General features: G+C 44.8%; 1 protein-coding gene across 1 annotated transcript; it reads right to left on the bottom strand.

Moving 5' to 3' along the window:
• Positions 1 to 2,708: 2,708 nt before the first annotated feature.
• On the bottom strand, positions 2,709 to 9,338 carry TTR (transthyretin). The gene is made up of 4 exons (XM_060243861.1): positions 9,187 to 9,338; positions 7,840 to 7,979; positions 5,566 to 5,701; positions 2,709 to 2,992 (listed from the first exon to the last, which is right to left on the bottom strand). The coding sequence occupies exons 1-4, from the start codon at positions 9,253 to 9,255 to the stop codon at positions 2,885 to 2,887; spliced, it is 453 nt and encodes a 150-aa protein (XP_060099844.1). The 5' UTR covers positions 9,256 to 9,338; the 3' UTR covers positions 2,709 to 2,884.
• Positions 9,339 to 25,490: the final 16,152 nt, after the last annotated feature.

Here is a 25,490-nt window from a genome sequence, read left to right on the forward strand (position 1 = left end):
TTTAAATATACAATGCCCTAAAATTTATACAATGTTATATATTTCTATATCACTCGCCAATATAGAAAGTTCTATATACAGATCTTCTTCCCTAGCCTATGACTTCCCCATTCTGTTTCCAGCTCTTAGCATTACACAACTTTTACTACATTAAGTACTCTCTTGTATTTTACATTTAAAGGCACACTTACTCTTTTTCTCCCTATGATTCCTACACAGAATAACAGTCCAATTTCAGCCAAAAATCTCATGTATCATAGTATTAAAACTATGTTTAACAGATAAGAGACTACATAGAACACCTCACAGGAACGTGACAACTCCATACTTACATTAAGACATTTTGGCACCATTGTTTGCAATTTATGAATCCAGTAGCACTCTTGCTGCAGTAATATTTTTTTCTACATCCTCCTTTACAAAGGGTTTTGGCTGATACTTGTGTAGAGCAAAGAATCTTAAGTCCTTTGCCAAATGTCCACTTTCCTTCATATGCTGGAACATCAGTGTTTCAGGCACCTCCCTCTCCAAATGAGATTTGTCCTCAACACTCATACTTATCAAGAGCCCCATGGTGCAGAGTGGTAAAGCTGCAGTACTGCAGTCTGAACTCTCTGCTCACAACCTGAGTTCGATCTCAGCAGAAGGTGGTTTCAGGTATCCGGCTCGAGGTTGGCTCAGCCTTCCATTCTTCCAAGTCGGTAAAATGAGTACCCAGCTTGCTGGGGGGAAGTATAGATGACTGGGGAAGGCAATGCCTAACCACCCTGTAAAAAGTCTGCCATGAAAATGTTGTGAAAGCAACGTCACCCCAGAGTCGGAAACAACAGGTGCTTGCACAGGGGACTACCTTTACCTTTACCTACTTGTACTTTAAATGCTCTGATGGTCTTGCCTATGTACCATAACTGACATTTGCACAATGCTGCATAAATTAATTGTTTCTAATTACAATTTGTGAATGTCTTTAATTTAATAATTTCCCCATTTATTGGATTAATAAAGTCTTTAAGGGAAAGCATCATCCCACACACTGAACAATTCCTATGGGTACTTTCCTACTATTTTGTCCTCTGGTTTCTGATTTTCATATTTAAAACCTGCTGCGACCAGTATATTTTTCAAACTTCTTGGGTTATGAAAACCTATTTTAGGTGGTACTAAACACCCAGGAATAGGTGCTACTATGTATCAAAGCTTCTTAAAAGATCTATTTATTTTGTATGCCACTGGCAAATTGAGAAATCCACGTTATATCTTGCTGTATCTGCATAAGTTTGTCCTGCAGTAAATCTTTCCTATCCTTTTTGCTCTTGTTCTTGCTTTAGAAATGACATGATGTGGGTAACCTCTGGCTAAAAATGGATGTGTAAGTTTTTCCGCGTCCTTATTATAATCCATCAGTCTCCCCAGTAGAATTCCAAAGCAGTTTACATTGTTCTCCTCTTCTCTATTTAATCCTCACAACAAGCCTGTGAGGTAGGTTAGGCTGAGAATGTGTAATGGCCAAAGTCACCCAACATGCTTCCATGGCAGAGCCGGGATTTAAACCTGGGTCTCCCAGGTCCTAGTCTAGTTCTCTAAAAACACTAGATGAGATTTATAGTGAATTAAGTCTTTAAGTCACTACACTACTACTACAGGAGATATTTGCTCTTAATAATTTACAAAATAAAATTCCTTGCTACACACAGCTAGTTGTTATCAAATTACTTGAGGTGTTGGAGGTTGTCTCTTCTGCAAATACTACAGCTAGATTAAACAATATTTCAAATGGGCCATCTGTATAATGTGAAAAGTGGTTTTGGTATGGTATTAAACTGCATCATTTATGATAAAGATTAGGTGAAAGTAGTAGTACTTCAGATCAGACTGTTATATATGCAGATGTGACAGGAGATCCTCATAGATCTCTTTCTCTTCTTCCCCAGCCTATGACTCTGGTTTTCTTCAGGACTCCATTGTAGCATATGTAGAGAGCCAGTTTGGTGTAGTGATTAAGTGTGCGGACTCTTATCTAGGAGAACTAGATTTGATTCCCCACTCCTCCACTTGCACCTGCTGGAATGACCTTGGGTCAGCCATAGCTTTGGCAGAGGCTGTCCTTGAAAGGGCAGCTTCTGTGAGAGTCCTCTCAGCCCCACCCACCTCACAGGGTGTCTGTTGTGGGGGAGGAAGATAAAGGAGATTGTGCGCTGCTCTGAGACTCTGAGATTTGGAGTGGATAAATCCAATATCATCATCACTCTATACCCAACCTCTCTGTTTAGGGCCATGCGGGGAGACACAGTGGGCTTGAGCATGCTAGTACTGCCTCTGCACAATTACAAGGATATCTGCATGGTACCTGGTGTGAATGTGTAGAGGAATGTGTGTAGAGGAAGCATCCACACATATGTTCCCCTCCCTGTGATCAGGGATGCTGCTTTCTGAATATTGCTGGCCCCAGAGAGAGCATACATGTGGCTACTTCCTCTGTGCATAGGCACTATTCTCTTGACCTGGCAATCAGTTGAGACAGTGTGCTTGTGCCCACTCTCCCTCTCTTTGCATTCAGACAATGTGTGGAGGGATTACATGTACAGGGCTAGTGGCTACATGTGATGAGATAACAAGTACAATGTAAATAGTAATTTCAGAGCTTGTAAATATTAGTTGTGTTAATTGCTTGATGTTGAATATCACTCATGCATACTCTTACACTCTAAAACAGTTTCAAGAAATAATATTTATTGATACATTTCAAAAAAAGTTTTAGCCAAGATGTCAGAGAGATGCTACTTTATCAAACAAGACATTGATTATAGAAGTTACAAGTATTCCTTTAAAATAATCCTACAAAAAAGGAACAATAGAGAAACTTTGTAAGAATACTGTGGGGTTCTCATTCCTTTGGATCACTGACAACCGCTGTGGTTGAATAGGAAAAGGGGCTGAGAAGTGCAGCAATGGTGTAATGACGGTGACCAGAATCGTTAGCAATAAAAACCACCTACAAAAGAAAAACATTTTAAATTTGAAGAGTGTTGAAGAGCAAAGTTTTGTTCTCTTTTTTTGCTTTAACTACTTGTAATCAGTTGCTTTAAACTAGCATGGTTGTACTTCTCATTCCTTTTTAGTAGTCTTTTACAGATCAGTTTACACAGTGGATTATTAACTTCCTCCATTAAAATGAACAGAAACAATCTAGGGAGTGGGGAACTTGGTGTGCACATCAGACTTATCTGTGAAATAAATGGTGGATGATTATAACTGTTTAAAATCAGTTAATATAAATCTAAGAAATATGTTGGAAGATAGCAACATTGCGATATTGGTGAATCACCTTATTTAACCCCAAGCTAAGTATGATTTTAGGCCTACTAAATTTAAAAGAAAGGGCCTCTTTGCCACTTCTGTACCAGAGTTCGTTTTGTAGAATTGTCCTGTGTAACTGTCATTGAGCTTAATCACAGATGAGCCTTGTTTTCAGATTGTTTAAAAAAAGCTTCTTGATCACAGTGCACAAAAAATGGAAGGCTTTCTAAATTCTGCCAGAAATTTAAAACAGCTTTTGATTTTTTTTTAACAAAATAATGTATGACAGAGTAGTATTAGACAACCGACTGCCAGCTTCACTGTCAAATAAATGAATGTTCCATATAAGTAGCAACATTACTTACAGTAATACTGTGGTAACAGTAAACAAGCCTCTAGTGGCACCTTAATGACTAACCAGCTTTCATTCTAGCATACATTTCTGTGGACTAGAGTTTTAGGGCTGCCAAGTTCAATTCAAGAAATATCTGGGGACTTTGGGGGTGGAGCCAGGAGACATTGGGGGTGGAGCCAGGAACAAGGGTGTGGCAAGCATAATTGAACTCCAAGGGAGTTCTGGCCATCACATTTAAAGGGACAGCACACCTTTTTAAATGCCTTCCTTCCATAGGAAATAATGAAGGATAGGGGCACCTTCTTTTGGGGCTCATAGAATTGGACCCCCTGGTCCAATCATTTTGAAACTTGGGAGATACTTTGGGGAGAGGCACTAAATACTATACTGAAAATGTGGTGCCTCTACCTCAAAAAACAGCTCCCCCAGAGCCCCTGAAACCTCCAGATCAATTCCCCATTATACCCTATGAGAATCGATCTCCACATAGGGAATAATGAACTGTTCAGCAGATGTTTCCCCCCCCCCACCCCGTTTCTGATGACTCTTAAGCGAGGGATTGGCCTCTCTACTCACAAGTTGCTGCCAACTTCTTCAAAGTAATGCAGACACACCATCCCAAGAGGAAGCCTTTCAATTGGAGACTGGAGCCTCCGGAAGTGGAAAGGCACATGGTCCTCTGGGGGCGGGGCATCCCCCCGCCGGCCAGCTGACTGGGGGCAGGAAGGAGCCTGGGAAAGCGGAAGAACCCCTGCTGGGACCTGGGGATTGGCAAGCCTATAGAGTTTGCTTCACCAGATGTACGTAGTTGGGTCCTCATTAGGCAGACAGTGGGTTGGATCACCACTAATAGAAGGAATTTCCATTAACACAGCATAAATTCCCTGCTTCCTCCTCTGGCCCCAAACGCTCTTTCAGTGTTGCTTCAGTGAGACAGCCCCCCCACAAAAGCATGAGATGTTGGTCAGTGAAAATCACTAGCCACTTCTATCTGCAGAAATTTTCTCCTAGATTCGGCCCATAGATGTGGGTTTGCTCAATATATTTGCATTGGGCTGAATCCTGACTAAACCTGCTTGTACTAATTGCTTTTCCAACTATAGACCCTACACATGTCTTTCTCAGAGCTGCTGCCTTGCAGGGGAAATGTTTTGTGGAGATCTGTGGGCTGCAGGGGAAGGAGGGAGGCAGTAAGGTTTTGTTTTGCTGATGAAAAATTTAGTCTGGATCCAACCTTTACAGTGGGAAATAACCTTTCTTTTAGCAAAATCCACATCCTATAGTTAGTCTGTTTTCTTCAAATATTTCAGTCACTTGAACAGGGACAGGCAACCTTATTAGCTCAAGTCGTGAAAAAAGTACAGTGGCAACCTATGAAGATGTTGGTGTTCTGGCAAACAAATTGGGGAGGGGACGACAAGGTTGGTCCAGACATGCTTGGAGCAGGCCAAGGCCCAGCAATGTGCTGGGATCTGCCTTGGACTTGTCTGGTAGCTATGCAGGTCTGAGAGGCAATGACAGGCATCAACCAAGCTTGTTGCTTTATCTATACCACCAGACCTAGTAGTGTTGCTTGGACAGAGATGTGGTCCTAATCTCCAAGCAAAATGTACTAATGCAACAGTTCCTTGATCTAAACCATGTGAATTTGGGTTAAGAGTAGATCTACATGAAGATTATGAAGGGACTCAGATATATTCTTCTGCAAATGTAGCAAATTCTGAAATCCACACATGCTGAAGGATACATCTGTATGTTCAATTTAGAGCATTAATTACTATCTGTATGTTCAATTTAGAACATTGACTACTGAACCAAACTGCTCCGTGATTATATTTGTCATCTTGGAAACAAACAATGAAAGGTAAACAGCATCTCTTTCATCTTTTTGACCCTCCCCTCCATATACTCACATCAGCAAATTCATGGAATGGAGAAATACCAAGTGCCTTCCAGTAAGAGCTTGTATCGAACTGCACCTTGTACAAACCTTCTACAAATTGTTCATCTGTTGTAAGTTCATGAATTTCCCCAAATTCATTGGTTTTTCTAAAATAAAATAATGTATACCATAGAAAGAATGGCATCTGAGCACAAACAACATATTGGTTAGTCCAAGACAACAATTCCACACCTGCAGAAGCTTTTGATACATACACGGGTACCAGAGTTTTCCTGCTCTTTGGCTGAACACACACACACACATTTTTTGCAGCATCCCGTTGTTTATGTAGTACTGTCTCCTCTGTCCAAATTAAGAGAAAAACCAGTCCATTCATTATGCACATTGTAATTCTTGCAGGGCATAAAATTTGGGACATGGATCCTAGTTTTCAGGTGTAGTAGTTGCTTTCCTATGTATTATATGGATAGAGACATGCTGGACATGATCACAGAAAAGTCTGTTTCAGAAAATGATGGTGTAGGCTGCAATGCAAATTTTGTTTAAAGAACTTGTGTTCTGCTTACTTTCTTACAAGTAGGCTCAGGAAGTCTGCTTCTATAGATCCACTATGAGTTGCCAGTCACATGGCTTGCAAAGAATAACTTGATTCTAGCAGTTTTTATTGAACAAGAGTACAGCAGCATATCGTTATTGGATTTTTTTACACTCAGATCTAGCCAATACTGTGCTTATTCTGTATTGTGTAGGCTGTGTAAGATTGGACCATGGTTTTGTTGCAGGCAATGAGACTATCACTGGCTTGTGCAAGTTAAAAAAGGAACCTGATGGGAAAACAGATGGCCAGAAATATATAGCTCAGCAGCATGTGGTTTTCCTCATAGCAATAAATGCACACTGCAGGTCTCTAATGAAAGGTTAGTAATTTATAAAATACATGGATTGTGTTTTACCTTTTTATTTTAAGAGAGATCTTTTACTTGTAGAAATATGCTGTATATGTTGTGTTTAAAGGTGCGTTAAAATATTTCACAGAAACAGTTCTGTTTCATTTTCAAATTAATGTTGGTCAGTTACAGGAGTTCTAAGAGGAAGACTGAGTTTTGTTTGAATCACGAAAAGGGCATGATGAGAAAAATGATGGAATAGCTTTTGTATATGAAATACACACAATATTATCCTTAGTACTGGTGATGTATCTACAAAAACTGAGCATTGCGCCCTTCTGTTCAAAAATGTTTGACTGAGCCTGCTTATAGCTTGATTATGTTTTGTTTATGTATTACAGTGTAAAGATCAATCTTGTCACAGTCTCGAAACATTTTGGAAAATCTGTCATTCCAGTGGCTGTAGTTATGGGAAACTTTAATACCAAATCACCTATCTGTGCACCAATGTTCCCTCTAAACTGCAGAGTCTTGTGAGCAAAAATTCTACTTTCTGAGATACTGGCATTAAAGTTGTGAGCTACTGGCATTAAAGCTGAACTACTGCATAAATTATTATGCTCTGGGTCATCCTTCCTGAACTAAGACAAAAATGTGTGAGCTGGAGGATAAAAATCTATGAGCTAGCTCATGCTAACTCAGCATAGAGGGCCACTGCTGGCCATGGACTTATGTCATGATAAGTCTGAGAACTTTGAAGTAAGTGGTAGGCAGTTTGCAGGCTGTATGTAGCTGCCATGAGTTTTGCAAGGGTGCTGAGAATCTTCATTCTGTTTTTTAAAACATAATGCAGAGGATTTTTTTTGGATGATATTGGTTATAAGATTTCCAAAGGGGTTCTTGTTTCTAATCCTGTTGCTGAAATGACTGTCTTTGGTAGGGCACATAGTAGTACTATTCTCATAGTATGTGAACACTCTAGGACACATACTGTATATGCTCTTGTTGCTGGATTGGATAGTGCCCCAGTAATACTAAAGGCAGAAAATGGATTGGGTCCCATGAAAAGATACATGTGTACAAGTGGGAGCCATTTTTGCTAATGCTCACTCCCTGTGTAACTCTCCTGCTGCCCATTCATACTGTTTCTGGAGGTCCCTGGTCCCTGAGGAACAGCATTTTGGAGATGCATTTGGGAGGGAAGTCATGCTTCCGAACCTGAGGTTTTAGGTAGGGTCCAACTTATTGTTCCTATCAGTTCCCATCAGTTAAAGATAAATTCAAGACTTGGAGGTTCAAGAATTATGCAATTGTATTGTAGATTACACAAATTTGGAGCCAGGCCTAAGCAGTAGTGATTTTGTTCTTGAATATATTTTATATGCAGTACAACTTACCCATTAGCAAAATCTTTCCAGCTGCCATCTTCTGTTTTCTTGAACACTCTTACTGTTATACTGGTGGCTGGGCTTCCTCTAACTGCATCCAGGACTTTCACCATAAGAGGGCACTTAGAGTCAATGGAACCATGGGAAACCTCAATAATAACAATAACAATAACCCTGTTAATCTGTGGTCCAAAACCTGCCAAAACTGCAGAAGAGCTTATAAATGATGAATTATTCAGCTACTTTTTTTTAATTTTAAAAAACGTTAAGTTGGGAAATTATATAGCTGGTTTTTCTGAACTTGAAAACCCTTAAGGGGTTCTTGCATTTATGTAAATATAGACAATGAATGTGGGGGCTGTGGCTCAGTATAAGGCAGTTTCATGTGAAATTTTATGTAATTCTAAGGAACAACATAAAGGTATTTAAAAGCAACCAAGATGAGGCTTTGCTCTTAACAAATATATGTTTGTTGACATCTTTTGAATGAAAAGAAAATACTAGCTTCTTGACTATACCTGAAACTGAAGGCTGCCAGTGCTTCAGTGAGGCTTGCATTGCTAATTAATATTCATAAGAATGTATAGCATAGGTGCTGATTATTTTTTAGCTTTGTGACACAAATATTTCTTGCCTTTTGTCAGAGCATTGAAGTTGCAGAGACTCAAATGTCATCTCTCTTTGTAACAGAAATAAAATGTACCGTTACTTTACAGAATGATATAACATTTTAGTTATGGTTCATTTGCCACAGAGACTGCATTCATATTCTTGACATCTAGGTATTTGATCAAAACGGAAGTGCTGAAAAAGCAGTTGCAGTTTAAGATTTTTAATGATTCTATGCATTATATACACATGTTTAGGGTATGTCTTTAAGCTTTTTTAAACTGATAGTGAACTAGATATGTATGTTATGTTAATAACATAACATATGTATGTTATGTTAAGTATGTTGATATCTCACTGGTGGCAAAATTGTTTGTGTGTAGTACAATTTTAATAAGCCTTGAGATTTATGGGCAAACTTCAAAACTACTGATAATATGATTGAAAGAAAAAAATACACAGTAGATAGCACACACTGCATATGACAGATATATGAATCCTTAACAAAAGTCAGATTTTTGAAAACAAAATTACCAGTAATCAGTATTTCCATTTCTATAATTTCACAAACAATGTCTCCAAATCAGTGTAGTACCAAAGTGAGCAAAGTAACACATGCCTAAAATATCTTAATGATGTAGACATCAAAGATACGGGCTGTCTACGGTAAGGATTTTGTGTTACATTGCTGAAAAGATTGTACTTTTACATTCTAAGTAGTCACTACACAACTTATGCAGTACTTACCAGTGGTGCAGCTCCAGCGGAATACACCACTCCAGCCAAACAAATGAGAAGTACAAAGGAAGAGGTCATTGTATGTGCAGTCTGTGAGCCTCCGTAAGCAACAAGAAGGTGGTGGGAGCTGAGATTTTATACCCTGTTCTACTACAAAACATGCTACTTATCAGGGGGCCTTATGACTCTAAACCTGCTGATTCTGATTATTTACTTAGTAAGTAGTCCAGCTGTGCAGTTCTTCCATTACTTGGCCTTTCACAGAAATCCATGGGATTATTACTTGTGGAAGGAAAGACTGCACAGGCATTGGGAGTAAGAGAATCAGTAACCCACACAACCATGAACCTTGCCTGAAGGGATTAGGTTGTTAAGACATCAAATGTGAAAAAAAATATAGCAGTTGTTTGCTTGGATATTACTGACCATGCCCCATAATACATTGACAGCAAGCATGCCATGGGTTTCTTGCTCTTTTTTTGTGGCAACCTACAGTTGTATTTAAACCTTACATGTATTCTTCTGTGATAATCAACTAACTGGTACACTGGCTATGGTGGTAGTTGCTTTATTGTAGTACAGGAGGTATAGTTTGATTCTTCACATTCTTTTCAGCTAGGGTTGCCAAGTCCAATTTAAGAAATATCTGGGGACTTTGGGGGTGGAGCCAGGAGACATTAGAGGTGGAGCCAAGATCAAGGCTGTGACAAGCATAATTGAACTCCAAAGGGAGTTCTGGTCATCACATTTAAAGGGATGGCACACCTTTTCAATGTCTCCCTTTTATAGGAAATAATGAAGGATACAGGCACCTTCTTTTGGGGCTCATAGAATTGGACCCCCTGGTCCAATCTTTTTGAAACTTGGGGGGTATTTTGGGAAGAGGCACTAGATGCTATACTGAAAATTTGGTGCCTCTACCTCAAAAAACAGCCCCCCCCAGAGCCCCAGATACCCACGGATCAATTCTCTATTATTTTCTATGGGAATAAATCTCCCTAGGGAATAAAAGAGTTCCCAGCAGACATTTCCCTCCCCTCCCCCTGCTTTCTGACGACCCTGAAGCGGGGGGAGAGTCTCCAAACCAGGGGATCCCCTGCCCCCACCTGGGGATTGGCAACCCTATTTTCAGCTATAACATTTTATGATTTTCTTCAGACCTTTCCCATACAGACTGTTTATGACAGCATACTTACTGGCTGTTATGTCCCTGTTCATATTCTCCCTGCAAAGAAATGTGCACCAAGAATTTATTCTTGCTTAGTTTGGAATGCATTTTTCTTTAATATTTTTGTTTTTGCATGTGTGTAGTTTTTTGTATACAGTTTGCATTGGTATCAGTGGGAATAACTTCTTACAATAAATTTTTGATTGCTACCCTGCAGGGATTGTACTGCTCAGGCAGGTAAGAGGAGGCATCTGTTAATGGACAGTCAAAAGTACAATTAACTTCCATTTCCTTCTAGCCAGTTAAAATAATTAAAATTTTCATTTGTAGATCAGACATAGACATGCACTTGGAAACACCAGAAAGTGACCAGTAGTATAGATAGGAAAATAAATATGCAGTCTAGAAAAATACTCAATAGGGAGGTGACTCTCTTGCTTCTACAGAAAAAGCCTCCCTTAACAGTGTGATAGTTGGAAATGTAATGCATGGAATTCATCAGTGCATAGTGACATTGCTATGCTCTACTGGTTAATCAACATGCCATTCTTATATCAGCTATTGAATTGCTGTCTTCTCCCTGTTCTCACTGCCTGTGTCCTAATCAAGCTGAAACAGCATCAGTGAAGTAAAAAACTACCAGGACCTTCACTGGTTATTTCTAAACATTATTATATTCAGTTTGGGATAAGTTACTGTGTGGCTGCATGTCCATACTAAATAGTGGGAAGTAGTCTGTATTGCAGAAGATGGTTTTTACCAAAATCAGTAGGAGCCATTGAGCTTCCACTGCCGTTGCCCACCTCCACTTCCTCAAAGGGAAGCATGAGGGATGGGATGAGCCTATTCAGGCTCAGTGTGGGAGATATAACCAATCAATGAGTGACTGGCTGGCCAGGAAAGGCAGCAGCTGCCATTCCTTGATCAGTCTCCGACAGCATGAGCTGCTCACCCACCCTCCCTCTTGCTAAGACCACGTGAGATTAGCTAGTTGCCTGTGCTAGGGCTGAGGAGGAATTTTTCGGGCCTCGCTCAGATTGGCCGGAGAGGGGGCCTTTTTTCGCTCGCTCCACATGGTCAGAGGGGGAGAGGCATAAATAGGCCTGGTGTCACTGGTTAGGTCCTAACTGGGAAGGTGGGAAAAGCATGGGTTAAAAGGATTTTGAACTAGCAAGCACCCTGAGATACCAGCAATGGGAGAGTCCTCAACTGGGCTACCTGGAGCAGGGGTGTCAAACTCATTTGTTATGAAGGCCAGATCAGCAGCATAGGGAGGGGGGGGGGCGGGGGGGGGGGGCGGGGGGGCAGGTCACCCCAGGTCTGGGGGGTCTGGGGGGCCCCCACATTGCCAAGGGGGGCCCCCTCTCCTTCCCCCAGCGCCGAAGGAGGCGAGCGCCTGCTCCAGCAGGGCGGGCTAGTCGTGCCAGACGAGGGCGTGCAGCGGGAAGCAGCTCTCGGCGCTGCTGCTGCTGCTGGTCTTGGCGGCGGGGGAGGCGGCCAGCATCCTCCCGGTCCTGGCGCCGCGGAGGAGGGAGGCAGGCGGCGGGGAGGCCGTCGTCGGGGCGCCGCGGCCAGGGGCAGCATGGGCGCCGCAGGCCTACCGAGCCGCCGCAGCTGGCGGCGCGGGGGACGAGGCGGAGGCGGCGCGCCCTGCTCCCGGAGCACACCGAGGGCAGGACAGGGGGGATCCCTCGCCCGGCGGCTGGCGGCGGGGCTGCGGCGGCGGGGCACCATGGGACTTGTAGTCCCCGCGCTGGGCGAGCCCGCGGCGGCCGGTCGTCGGAGTCGTCGTCGGAGTCGTCTTCCCCATGCTGCTGGCTCGCACGGGCACGGGCACGCCTGCCTGGCACACCTGATCGCGCGACAGACACACACGCCGCGCCTGGCCGGACTGCACCTCGCCGCCGCAGCGCCGGAGGAACTGCTTTGTGCGCAGGTGTCACCACGTCAGGCTGCTGGGCTGCCTGGCGCCTGGGAAGGGCTCTGGAGAGCTGGGAGGACCAGGGAGCTGCTGTGATCGAGAGGCCTGCCAACCTCAAGGCGGGGCCTGGAGGGCTCCCGGATTTGGAACTCCCCTCCCGGGTGGAAGTAGAGGATCCCCTGGTTTGGAGGCTCTCCCACCGCTTCAGGGTCACCAGAAAGCCGGGGGGGGGGGGGGTTAAATGTCTGCTGGGCACTCCATTATTCCCTATGGAGACCGATTCCCATAGGGTGTAATGGAGAATTGATCTGCGGGGCTCTGGGGTGGGGGCTCTGTTTTTTGAGGTAGAGTTACCAAATTTGCAGCAGCATAGCATCTGATACCTCTCCCCAAAACAGGCTCCAAGTTTCAAAAAGATTGGACCAGGAGGTCAAATTCTATGAGCCCTCGCAAGTGGTGGCCATCCTGCGGAAGTGACATCACCGGAAGTGACATCATATCCTGTTTCTGGCGGCGTGCACACACATAGGGGGGCCCACATAAATCTTGGGCCCCGGGCCCCCAAAGCGCTATCTACGCCCCTGGGCCAGATCTGACATAAATGTGACCTTGTCGAGCTGGGCCATGTCAGGCCGGGCCATGTGCATTCCTATTTAAGATTAGGTAGCAGAAATATAAACTTTATAAAGGACACAGAAACAATTAAAGGTTTTTTTAAAAAAACTTAAAACATGCTTAAAACATTAGCACTTGTTGGTCAATGGTGCTATCTTTGTATCTCTCCTGTGTGACCCAGGGACCTGGGAAAAGGAAGCTCTGGCTCTGTCCTTCCTTCCCCAGGGGACCAGAAGGGGGAGGATCCTCAGCCAATTGAAGGAAGAGAGGCTTGGCTCAATAGCTCTGCTGTGTGATTGAGCAAGCCTGGCAAAGCAAGCTGAAATACAGAAGGAAGCAAGAGAGAGGGAGAAGGAAGCAGATGACAGCTAGTTGCTTGGGGGCCTGATAGGAGCCCTCCGGGGGCCTGATTCGATCCCCGGGCCACATGTTTGACACCCCCAACCTAGAGGCTTGACAGGCCAGGTGGTTTGATTGGAGGCCTCTTTGGGGTTGGGGAAGCATATGGCCAGCCTTAAGGCTTTGCAGTTGTGGCCCAGGGGTATGTACTCCCATCCCCTCTATGCACTGACATGCAGGCCATGAAGGGTAAGGTCCAGAAACTTCTGGCCCTGGCCCTGAGCTGGTGTGGGTTTGCCCTGTTAGGATGCTTGCTTTGCAAGCTCAATGCAACCTGTGCTTTATGTAACGGTGCAGAACAGCTTTTGTGTAAATAAAGCCCCAGTTTAACCCATAACGTGTGCAGTGTTTCATTTGAGGGGTGGGTGGGCAACAAAGAAGCAAATATTAATTGATTATCCAGAGCAACACAACTGATTCAAGCTATATCCGCATTAGTAGCTTCTGACAAGAACAAAATTTCTAGATGCTATAAATGACTGCCCTTGTAACACTCATGGAACTGACAAGCAAATATGTGACTTAGTTCCATTCTGATTGGTTTGAGATGTGTTATTGGGCCAGTTGGGACCACACTGCTATTAAGTGCAGCTAGAGCCGGATCTGGGGCGGGGCGAATGGGGGAAGCAAGCCAGCAGCCTTGCAGACCGGCTGCAAGGCAGAGAGGTGGTGAAAGGAGCCAATCTGCCTCCCTCCCCGTTTAAAGACCCCACCAGCCAGAGGGAGGCAGATCGACTCCTTTCACTTCCTCTCTGCAAGGCGGAGAAGCGGGAAAAACAGCTACACACCCCTACACCCCGATCTGCCTCCCTCCCCATATGGAGGGAGGCAGATCGGGGGTGTGTGTGTGTGTGTGTGAGCTTGGTTTCCTCTCTTCTCTGCCTTGCGAAGAGGAGGTAAAAGGAGCCGATCTGCCTCCCTCTGGCTGGTGGGGTCTTTAAACGGGGAAGGAGGCAGATCGGCTCCTTTCATCGCCTCTCTGCAAGACAGAGAGGTGGGGAAAAGATCCCCCTGTCTCTGATCTTCCTCCCCTCCCAATGGGAAAGGGGAGGCAGATTGCCTGCCTTAGCAGTCTCCCTGTGAGGTGGGAAGGCGGCAAAGACAAGCTCCCTGGCTTCCCTCTCCATGTAAATAACTCGATGGGGTGTTTAAACAGGGGGCTGGGCAGCAGATTGCTTGCGTTTGCCATCTCCCTGCCAGGCGAGAAGACAGCAAAGGCAGCCCCCGGGCTTCTCCCCATTTAAACACCCAATGGGATGTTTAAATGGGAAGGGGGAGGCAGATCGCTTGCCTTTGCCATCTCCCTGCAAGGCGGGGAGACTACAAAGACAGCCCCTGGGTTTCTCCCTATTTAAATACCTGATAAGGTGTTTAAATGGGGAGGGGGAGGCAGATTGCTTGCCTTTGCAGTCTCCCTGCAAGGCAAGGAGATTGCAAAGGCAGCCCCTGGGCTTCCCTCTCCATTTAAATACCCTGCTGGGGGTGTTTAAATGGGGTGAGACAGATCACCTGCCTCCCATTTTTTGAGTGGGGGGTGCCATTTTTTTTCTTTTGCCCCCATTTAAAAAATATGTTGATCCGGCCTTTAGTGCAGCATGTCTTAAACTAGAAAATTCCCCAAAATCTGACACAACCACATTTTATCCGGGAGAGGAGACTACTTAATAATATGGGAATTTATCAAAAGTGAAATTGTAACAGGTAATGAAGAGAGGGTGGAACTGCTCAATTCCTACTTTTCCTCAGTCTTCTCTTCTGAGTGAAACGGTGCTCAACATTGCAAAAACAGAACATATAAGGAGGGTATGAAGTTCCAACCTACGATCAGCATGGGGTAGTATATAAACACCTAGTTTCTTTAAATGAAACTAAGTCCTCAGGGCCAGATGAATTGTTCTAAAAGAGCTTGCGGATGTAATTTCTGAGCCTCTGGCTATTATTTTTGAGAATTCTTGGAGAACAGGAGAGATGCCGGAAGATTGGAGGCGGGTAAATGTTGTCCCCATCTTCAAGAAGGGGAAAAAAGACAATCCGGTTAACTACAGACCCGTTAGCTTAACGTCTATACCTGGAAACGTTTTAGAACAAATCATCAAACAGTTGGTCCTGGAACATTTAGAAAGAATGGATGTGATTACTAAGAGCCAGCATGGTTTTCTCAAGAACAAGTCATGTCAGACTAACCTGATCTCTTTTTTTTTTGAGAAAGTGACTACCTTGTTGGATCAGGGGAATGCTTTAGACATCATTTATCTTGATTTCAGTAAGGTTTTTGATATAGTTCCACATATTATCCTTGTTGACAAGTTGGTAAAATGTGGTTTGGATCCTGTTACCATTAGGTAGATCTGTAACTGGTTGACAGATTACACCTAAAGAGTGGTTGTGAATGGTTCCTCCTCCTCCATTTGCATCTGCTGGCATGGCCTTGGGTCAGCCATAGCTCTGGTAGAGGTTGTCCTTGAAAGGGCAGCTGCTGCGAGAGTCCTCTCAGCCCCACCCACCTCACAGGGAGTCTGTTGTGGGGGAGGGAGATAAAAGAGACTGTGAGCCGCTCTGAGACTCTTGAGTGGAGGACGGAATATAAATCCAATGTCGTCTTCTTCTCCTCTTGGAGAGGAGTGACAAGTGGAGTGCCTCAAGGATCTGTCCAAAGACCTGTTTTGTTCAACATCTTTATCAATTATTTGGATGAAGGAATAGAAAGAATGCTTATTAAATTTGCAGATGATACTAAATTGGGAGGGGTTGCAAACACAGAAAAAGACAGAAACTGGATACAAGATGACCTTGACAGGCTGGAAAATTGGGCTAAAATCAATAAAATGAATTTTAACAGAGATAAATGTAAAGTTCTGCATTTAGGTATGAAAAATCCAATGCATGGTTATAGGATGGGGGAGACTTGTCTTAGCAGTAGTATGTGTGAAAAGGATCTATGGGTCTTAGTGGATCATACACTGAACATGAGTCAACAGTGTGATGCGGTGGCTAAAAAGGCAAATGCAATTTTGGGCTGTATCAAAAGAAGTATAGTGTCCAGATCATGTGATGTGATGGTATCGCTTTACTCTGCTCTGGTAAGACCTCACCTGGAGTATTGTGTTCAGTTTTGGGCACCATATTTTAAGAAAGAAATAGACAAGCTGAAACGGGTCCAGAGGAGGGCGACAAAGATAGTGAGGGGTCTGGAGACCAAGTCCTATGAGGAAAGGTTGAAGGAGCTGGGGATGTTTAGCCTGGAGAGGAGGCGGCTGAGAGGTGATATGATCATCATCTTCAAATACTTGAAGGGCTGTCATATAGAGGATGGTGTGGAATTGTTTTCTGTGGCCCCGGAAGGTAGGACCAGAATCAATGGGTTGAAATTAAATCAAAAGAGTTTCCGGCTCAACATTAGGAAGAACTAATGTTAGAGCGATTCCTCAGTGGAACAGGCTTCCTCAGGAGGTGGTGGGTTCTCCTTCCTTGGAAGTTTTTAAACAGAGGCTAGATGGCCATCTGACAGCAATGAAGATCCTGTGAATTTAGGGGGAAGTGTTTGTGAGTTTCCTGCATCGTGCAGGGGATTGGACTAGATGACCCTAGAGGTACCTTTCAGCTCTATGATTATGTGATTCTATGAATAGCATAAAGATGGTAAAATCTCTTCAGGATGCATTAAAGTTTATAAAATTGTTCAGATAAAATATACCCCAGATTAGGACCAGAACCAAGAGCAAGACTGGGACAAGCACAACTGAACTCCAAAGGGAGTTCTGGCTATCACATTGAAAGGGGCCACACTCCTTTTAAATGCCTTCATTGGAAATAATGGAGGATGGGGGCACCTTTTTGAGGGGCTCACAGAATTGAACTCCCTGGTCCAATATTTTTGAAACTTGGGGAGGTTTTTTTTAAAGAGAGGCACCAGATGCTATGTTGAAAATTTGGTGCCTCTACTTCAAAAACAGCACTCCCCAGAGCCCCAAATACCCACGGATCGATTCTCCATTATACTGTATGGGAGACCGGTCTTCAGAAAGTATAATGGAATGCCCAGTGGGCATTTCCTCCACCTCTTTCGGATAACCCATAGAATAGCGCTCTCTCCCCCCAATGCTTTTTCAAAAACCAAAACAACCACACACCCATCCCCTGCAGCAATTTTGGCACATTTTTGGGGAACAAGACTGCCACATCATATGCCTGATCAGGATTGGACCTTTGCAGCATTTTAAAATGGCTATGGTGTCTTTGTGCCACTATGAGGACGGTATCTCATTTAGTTTGGCCCTAGATCATTAACATTCTCCAGGAATATGAGTAAGGGGGGGAGGGTTCAAAGGAAGAATACTCTATGGTGGGAAGCCAAAGCAGGAGGTAGGTTACGGGATGTCTCCGACTATCAGTGTTCCATGTTACGCAATTGTGAATGCAATAAATTTTGTAAACAGAATAAAAGCTTGAGGTTAAAGATAAACTTTTGTCTTATTGCTTTTTTAGAATTTCCTCTTGGGAGAGGCTGAAGTCTAAAGCATGTTCCTGCTTGATGAATGATCATTGGTGGGAAGGGGGGCATGGGAAATGGGCAGACAGAAGCAAAACACCACTGACTATTGAATACATCTTGATTCTGCTGCCTCTGCACTCAGGAGGCTGAGTGGCGCCACTGAAAAAACTATGATTTCTTCATCCCAGTTTAATAACAAACTATGGCTTATATAATATAGTGGGTTCTATGCAATGATGAGGCGAGGTGGTAGTGATCATAGCTCTTTTATTGAATACAGCGTAGTATAGGGCTGCCTCAAAGGACTGAAACCCCCCCGCTCCTGTTTGCTCTAGTCATCGAGCCTTTGGCTGAGGCTATTCGTATAAACCCATCGATTCATGGAATAACCATAGAACAAATTACACATAAAATTATGTTATATGCCGACAACATTGTCATTTGTTTAACTGACCCAACAGATTCCTTAATTGAGACACAATCTGTATCACAACAGTTTAGCATAATCTTGGGACTATCCTTTAGCCAAACTAAATCAGATATCTACCCGATTAACTTACCTAAATAAAAAATGTACCCTATCAAACAATCTTTCCCCTACAATTGGATATAAAAAAAAATGGAAGTACCTAGGAGTGACTATCCCTTCAGACTTCACAAAGTTATTTAATGTAAACTTTTTAACCCTACAAAAGGAAATCAGGAACTCTATAAAAAATTGGAATGCCATGGCACTTACATGGACAGATAGGTTAGAGCTCATAAAACATTTCATTCTCCCAAAATATCTCTACCTATTTCGAACCATACCACTTGAAATTCCTAGGAAATATACAGAAGCATGGCAAAAGGAACTTACCCACTTCTTATGGGCCAAAAAGAGACCATGCATCAACCATAGAACTCTTATCAGAACAACATCTGATGGGGGCCTAGGTGTACCTAATCTCCCTCTTTACTATGAGGCAGCTAACCTAGCCTCTCTATTGAGCCCTAATTTCACCAGATCTACCATGGGTTCAGATGGAACAACAAGCTACTGCACCTTTAAACTTATTTGACTTTCTATGGAATAGGAAAGCCAGTAATACCCCCCAAAAAAGCCAAACACATCTATTTGCATACTGCGCTTAAGATCTGGAATAAATACAGGGAGAACTTTGCCCCGAATCTTTCATCATATATGAACCAGGAATGGTCCCCCAAACACACTGCAGAGATACCGACTTTGAGCTACAATACAGGGCTCACCTGAATAGTAGATTTCTTTCATAAAGGGAAACTATTGGAGAAGGGCAAACTGGAACAAAAGCTTAGTTATAAAATGTCTTGGCTTCACTACTTTAAAATAAGAAGGTTTTTTTCAACAATCCAAATACAGAAAGCCTTACTAAGACCCTTAACAGAATTTGAAAAAGTTCTGCACGATTTACCTACCAAAGACTCCAAACTTATTTCTAGACTATATAATGTCTTAACTAACTCAGGGCAGAAAACCCCATTGAAATATCAACTTCAATGGCAATTGGACTGCAACAGAGACTTTACTGCCAGAGACTGGAAAGATATTTGGTCTTCCCCATCATACATTTCTAAAAGTCTTCTCGGTAGACTACAGTCTTATTAATTGATTATGAGATGGTACTTACCCTTTAATGTGCTTCACCATATCAACAGGGAGATAAGTTCAACCTGTATAAAACCTGTGAAAATGTGGAGAAAAGGGTGACTATTTTCATTCCTGGTGGTCGTGCAAACACATACAAACTTATTGGGAACAAATAATCACATAGCTATCATTACAAATACTCACTTACCTTTACAACCTGAAGTGTTCCTTCTCGGGAAGTGGAGAGATCCTACAAGAGACAAGGTTAAAACTGAAAGAATACATATTCTAATTTCAGCACCACATACCACATTAGCTGCACACTGGATAAACAAATCCCCACCAGCAATTCTGGAATGGCAACAATGTCTTTGGGAATATTTTGTTATGTCAAAGATTTCTGTACAATCACAAACCGCTATAACAGAAAATTATGAATTTTTTTTCATTGCTGTTTGGTACCCTATAGTAAGCTATCTGTTTGATCTAGCTATTCTTCCAAGTAGAATGAAATATAGTAAGATGTTATACTTCTAATTTTAAGCATTGAGAATAGTAACTTTTAAGATTTGTAACCTTAAAATACCCACAGTAACTGTACTGATGTTTTTTTGCCTTTTCTTTTATATATATTTGTCTTCCTGATTTGATACTTTATGTGAAACTGTTTTTGTGATAACCTAAACCAAAATAAAGCCTGTTAAATTAAAAAAAAAAGACTGAAAACCAGGCCAACAGGGCCAACTATAGATACACACAAAGTTCTCACGCTAGCATGCTGTTGGACCATTCAAACCAGCAGGGGGCTTGTGATTGGAATGCGTCTCCCAACCGGAGGCAGGCTGCACAGCCTTGTCTCCGGGGGCCGTTTTGCCCCTTTGTAAGGAGGAGGAGCGGCCAGGGCATTATGGGAGGTGAGGGCGGAGCAGGCACGCCTTAATGGCTGTCTCTGCTTCTGCCTCCCAGTCTTCGCCTCGTGCTCGGGGAGCAGAAAGCTTGGACGAGCTCCTCTTGTTCTTCCCGGCATGGGGCCTTTTGACGTGTTGGTTTTCATGCTGCAGCGAGCCGCGGCGGCGATCCCTCGGCTGAGCTTCAGAGGAAGGGCCTGTAGCTCAGTGGTGGCGGTTTCCTGGTGGCCGCAGCCGCTTTTGGGTGTCGAGGGATGGAGAGAACCCGGTTTTCGGCTGCGTGGAGGTGGCGGGAACGCTTTTTGGTGTGGCGGTTTGCTGCTGGCTGGGTTCTTTCGCTCAGCCAGCATTTTTTCTCTGCCTTTTCCCAGGGGTTGTTCCCCCTCTGTAGCTTGGAACATCGGGTCTAGCTTTGGGGCCCTCTTCAGTCCCCCCGTCCTGTTGTTGGGGTGGTCTGCACTGTTGCTGGGCGGGGTGATGGCCATTTCCTCTGCTTATTACTCCCCTGTTGCTGGGTGAGGTGGTGGCCATTTTCACTGCTTATTACTTCCCTGTTGCTAGGCAGGGTGGTGGCCATTTTTTGTTAGTCTCTGCTTAGAGCCACCCCCCCCCCCTGTTTTTTGCAGGCTAGATATTGGGCTCACTAGCCATGCCTAAGGGGCAAGGAAAATCAAAGGGCAACAGCCCTGCACCAAAATCCCAGCCTCGCCGACCAGTTTCTTATAAGCGCCCGGCGCCTCAGCCTATGTCGTCTGAGGACGAGGATGACTCCTTTGAGCAGTCTGTATTAGCTAGGTTGGCTGCTTTGGAGGGTTATAGTGGCAAGCCCCATATCACAGAGGTTGGGGGTAAGAAGGGCGTTTCATCCAAAGCTGTCAAATCTGCTGATAGGAAATGGTTGCAAGAAGAGATTCTTAACTGCTTGTCTTCTCTTGAGAGCAGGTCCAGCTCTGTTGAGACGGATGGAGCGTCACCTGTCCTGGTGGAAGTTCCTGATGTGGACGCCCGGAAAAGTGTGCAGTTTGGTAGGGTCGAGTCTGTACAACACACTAATGTAGCTTGGCCTTGGGGGCTGTGGGGGCAGTCAGATGCATTTGGGCCTGTGGCCAATAGCCAGTCTGCAGTGTTTACTAATCCTCAGCCTTGGGCTTGGGATTTTAATTCGGTTAACCCTCTAGAGTCTTGGGGTGGCCTGCCAGGCCAGTTTCCTGGTCTGTCCTCGGCCCCTTGTGGTGGTTGGGGTTTCCCTTATCCCTGGGGCCCATCTTACTCTTCAGTGTCTGCTAAGGCCTTACCTTTTGGTGATCTGGCTCTTCCCCTAGGGGATCACTTGTTGCCAGCCACCAAGGATAAAATATTAAAGGGTGAATTTTGGACCTTTTTTCTCTGCTCTACAGGGAGCTTGAGAAAAAGGATAAGGAGGACCTTGATGATAGGGAAAAGGAGAAAATCAAATGGTGTAAAGTTGATAGGACCTGGGCAAATTGGGTGCCCGGTTTCATTATCTATGCTGGAATAATTTCCAGGTCTCATCCATGGAGGGCCACTTCCCTTTTCCAGTATTTTGATATCATATACAAGAGCTACACCAGTTTTAGTGGCCCTGCCTGGCTTCAGTACGATGAGGAATTCAGGATGAGGGCCGCCCTGAACCCATCCCTTCAATGGGATCAAATTCAGCCACAATTGTGGCTGCAGGTTATGTCTCCAGTGAGACCTAATCTCGGAGACAGGTCAGACAGTGGCCATGTTGTGCAGCACACAGCCGCTACTTCTGGTTCCCGCGGTAATGCGGGGCAGGCTGTTCAACCCCGCTTGCTCTGCTGGGAGTTTGGGTCGCAGGGGGTATGTGGAAGGAAAAACTGCCAATTTAAGCACGAGTGCCCTCTGTGCGGAGGGTCTCACTCCTTTACGAATTGTTCCCGGGGTAAACCCAGGAGGGGGCTGCGCAGGCAGGGCTCTGGTGGGACAAATAAGCCTTTTGGGAAAGAGCCCCAGCCCAATAAGGGTGACAGTGCTTGAGGCCTGGCTCCGTAATTATCCTGAGGTTGAGAATAGAGTTTACTTGTTCAACAGTTTTAAGTTCGGTTTCAGAATTCCTTGTCAGGGACCCAGAAGGCCGTTTATGGCCAATAACCTGAAGTCAGTTACAGATATGGAGCATATAGTTCGACAAAAAATAAGGAAACAATTGGCTGAGGGCAGGTGATTGGTCCATTTCCTGCACCTCCTGTGAGTTCTCTGCGGGTCTCTCCTTTAGGCATTATGCCTAAAAAGTCCCCAGGGGAGTTTAGATTGATCCACCATTTATCTTACCCTCGTGGGGAGTCGGTGAACGATGCCATACTCGAGGTATTGTGTACTGTGCAGTAGACATCTTTTGATGCAGTGGTTCACATGGTGAGGCACTGTGGGGTGGGTGCTGAGTTGGCAAAATGCAATATAAAGTCTGCCTTTCGCCTTCTCCCTGTTCATCCTTTAGATTTTGAATTGCTGGGTTTCCAATTTGATGGCCAGTTTTACATGGATAGGGCCTTGCCCATGGGATGCTCTGTTTCTTGTGCTGTGTTCAAGCTCTTTAGCTCTTTTTAAGAATGGGTATGTGCTGTACGGCTGGTTTAAGCAATGTGGTGCATTACCTTGATGGCTTTTTGTTTGCTGGCCCGCTGAGCTCCAGCCCGTGTGCCTGTTTGCTGGCGGCCTTTACAGCGCAGTCTGAGGAGTTGGGCGTCCCCCTAGCGCATGAGAAGACAGAGAGCCCTACCCAGCAATTGACATTCTTAGGTGTTGAACTAGATTCCTTGCAGCAAACCTCTTGCCTCCCAGGGGAAAAAATTTTGAGGCTCCAGGGGCTGGTTGTCCAGTTTTTGTTGTGGCGGAAGGCAACCTTGAAGGAGTTGCAGCAGTTAGTGGGACACCTAAACTTCCTTGTAAGGTGGTCGCTCCTGGTCGTCCTTTCTTGAGGAGGCTGTGTGATGCAATGGGTGGTCTATGCCAGCCGCATCACAGAATTAGGATTTCCGGATGCATACAGGAGGACCTCTTCTTGTGGCAGGAGTTTTTGACCTCATTTAATGGTGTCTCCTTTTGGAGGGAGGATTTGAGGTTGGAAGCTGGGCTTCAAATTACATCCGATGCTGCAGGGTCCTTGGGATTTGGCGCCTATTTTCGCAGACACTGGTGCGCGGCGGACTGGCCTATGGAATGGGTAGATGCCGGGTGGACCAGGGACTTGACCTTCTTAGAGTTCTTCCCGATCTTGGTGGCTGTTTGGTGGGGAAATGAGTTGGCGCACCACACAGTTCACTTTTGGTGTGACAATTTAGTTGTGGTGCATGTCATCAATCCCCTCACTTCTAAATCACCCAGGATTATGAGGTTAGTTCATGCTTTCACACTGCAATGCCTGCGGGGGAATATTTTATTTTTTCCCAGGCATGTGGCTGGGGTGGATAATGGGGTGGCTGATGCTCTCTCTTGCAAATGGATGCAGAGGTTTCATCACTTTGCCCCAGAAGCAGATCTTCTTCCTACAAGGATGCCCCTGGAGATTTGGATGATTGGCAGGTCGAGGCCGGCAGAGCGATAAATATCGCTATTGCTCCTAGCACTAGAAAATCATACACAAGGGGAGTAAGCCAGTTTGAGACGTTTAGGAGCACCGTAGGTTATAGCATGCAATGGCCTCTTCCAGTGGAGCATTTACTCCACTATTGTGCATCATTGCAGCGCAGGGGCCTGGCAGTTCGATCCATTCGGAGCTGGTTGTCTGCTTTGGCTTTTGCCAGTAAAGCCATGGGGTTACAGGAATTAACTAGTGATTTCCGCATTTGGAAGATGCTCGAAGGGTGGGCCAGAGAGGCCGGGGTTAGGTCAGATGCAAGCCAGCCGATTTCACCCGTAATTCTTAGGGGTTTACGGTCAGTCTGGGGCCAGGTGTGTCAGCCGGAGTATGAAACACTTCTCTTTCATGCTGCCTCCCTGGTGGCATTTTTTGGGGCTCTGGGGTGAGTGAGCTGGTAGCTCAGTCCAGAGGGGATGTTTCTGGAAGGGCCTTATTGGCCTAAAACATTTGCATTGCTGATGGAGCAGCATATATCACAGTGCGTTGTTCTAAGACTGACCATTCAGAAGCTTGGTAGGTGGCGTTCCTCGGCCTATAAAGGCTATGTCTGCCCTCTGGAGCTGCAGTAACTGGCATCAGGTTATTGAGGGTGTGGTTATTCACTGTTTTCTTCTTTTCTCAGGTGCTGTTGTCTGTGGGGAGAGACGACGCGTCCTCATATGCGGGCACAGCTTTGTGTTCTGGGCTGCCCATAGGGCCAGGAGGACTTTGGCTGGGTCACAGCTGGGGCTCGGAAAGTGGGCTACCATAGAGTGGCGTGGACGACGGGGTCTCCATTGGTCGGGCCTGTTGCCCTTGTTTTTTGAAAATGTTCCTGTTTTTCCACCACATGTTGTGGTGATATATTTGGGAGGAAACGATCTAGGCTTGCTCAAGGGTAAAGCCCTTGTGCTGCAGGCCAAGGATGACTTTTGAGTCATTAGAAGTTATTGGCCTCAGGTTTTTGATTGTGTGGTCAGCCATGATCCTGTGCCAGGTATGACGTGGGGCATGGGGTCCACAGGCGATTGAGAGAGCTCACCGCAAAGCCAATTTAGAAATTAAAAAAGCCCTTGAGGGGGGTTAGGCCACTTTCTCCCTCATCCTGGGATCTGTGCTGATTGCACGGGTTTATACAGGATTGATGGCGTCCATCTTTCTGATAAGGGAAACGACGCTTTTTTGGATGACTTAAAACTTGGGCTTCGGGAAGTGCTAGGTGTTTAGTGGGTGCAGCTGCCTAAGCAGAGGCTTGGCCTTGCGGTGGCTGGGTTTTTTGCCTAACTTCCATTATACAGCTCGGTGAGCACCAATAGCACCCCAGTTTTGGGGCACGAGGTCTAGCTAAATCATTCCTGGCCCATGCGGACTAGTTGAGTGATGAAGCGGACTGCCTTGGGTTTGCATGGATTGATACACCCTTTAGCCATGCGGATGGGGGCTGGAACTCCAGGGCATAACCTTTGCTAGGCTGGCCGGGTATGAGCCATGCATTTTGGCTATATCTAGGGGCAGGGTGGCTCGCCTGTCATGCGGCAGGGGAGGGGTATTTCGTCCCCTAGCCCTACCGTACTGCCTGTAATGTTTATAGCCCTTG

The sequence above is a fragment of the Heteronotia binoei genome, chromosome 7 (genome assembly GCF_032191835.1).
Source record: "Heteronotia binoei isolate CCM8104 ecotype False Entrance Well chromosome 7, APGP_CSIRO_Hbin_v1, whole genome shotgun sequence".
Lineage (NCBI taxonomy): Eukaryota > Metazoa > Chordata > Lepidosauria > Squamata > Gekkonidae > Heteronotia > Heteronotia binoei.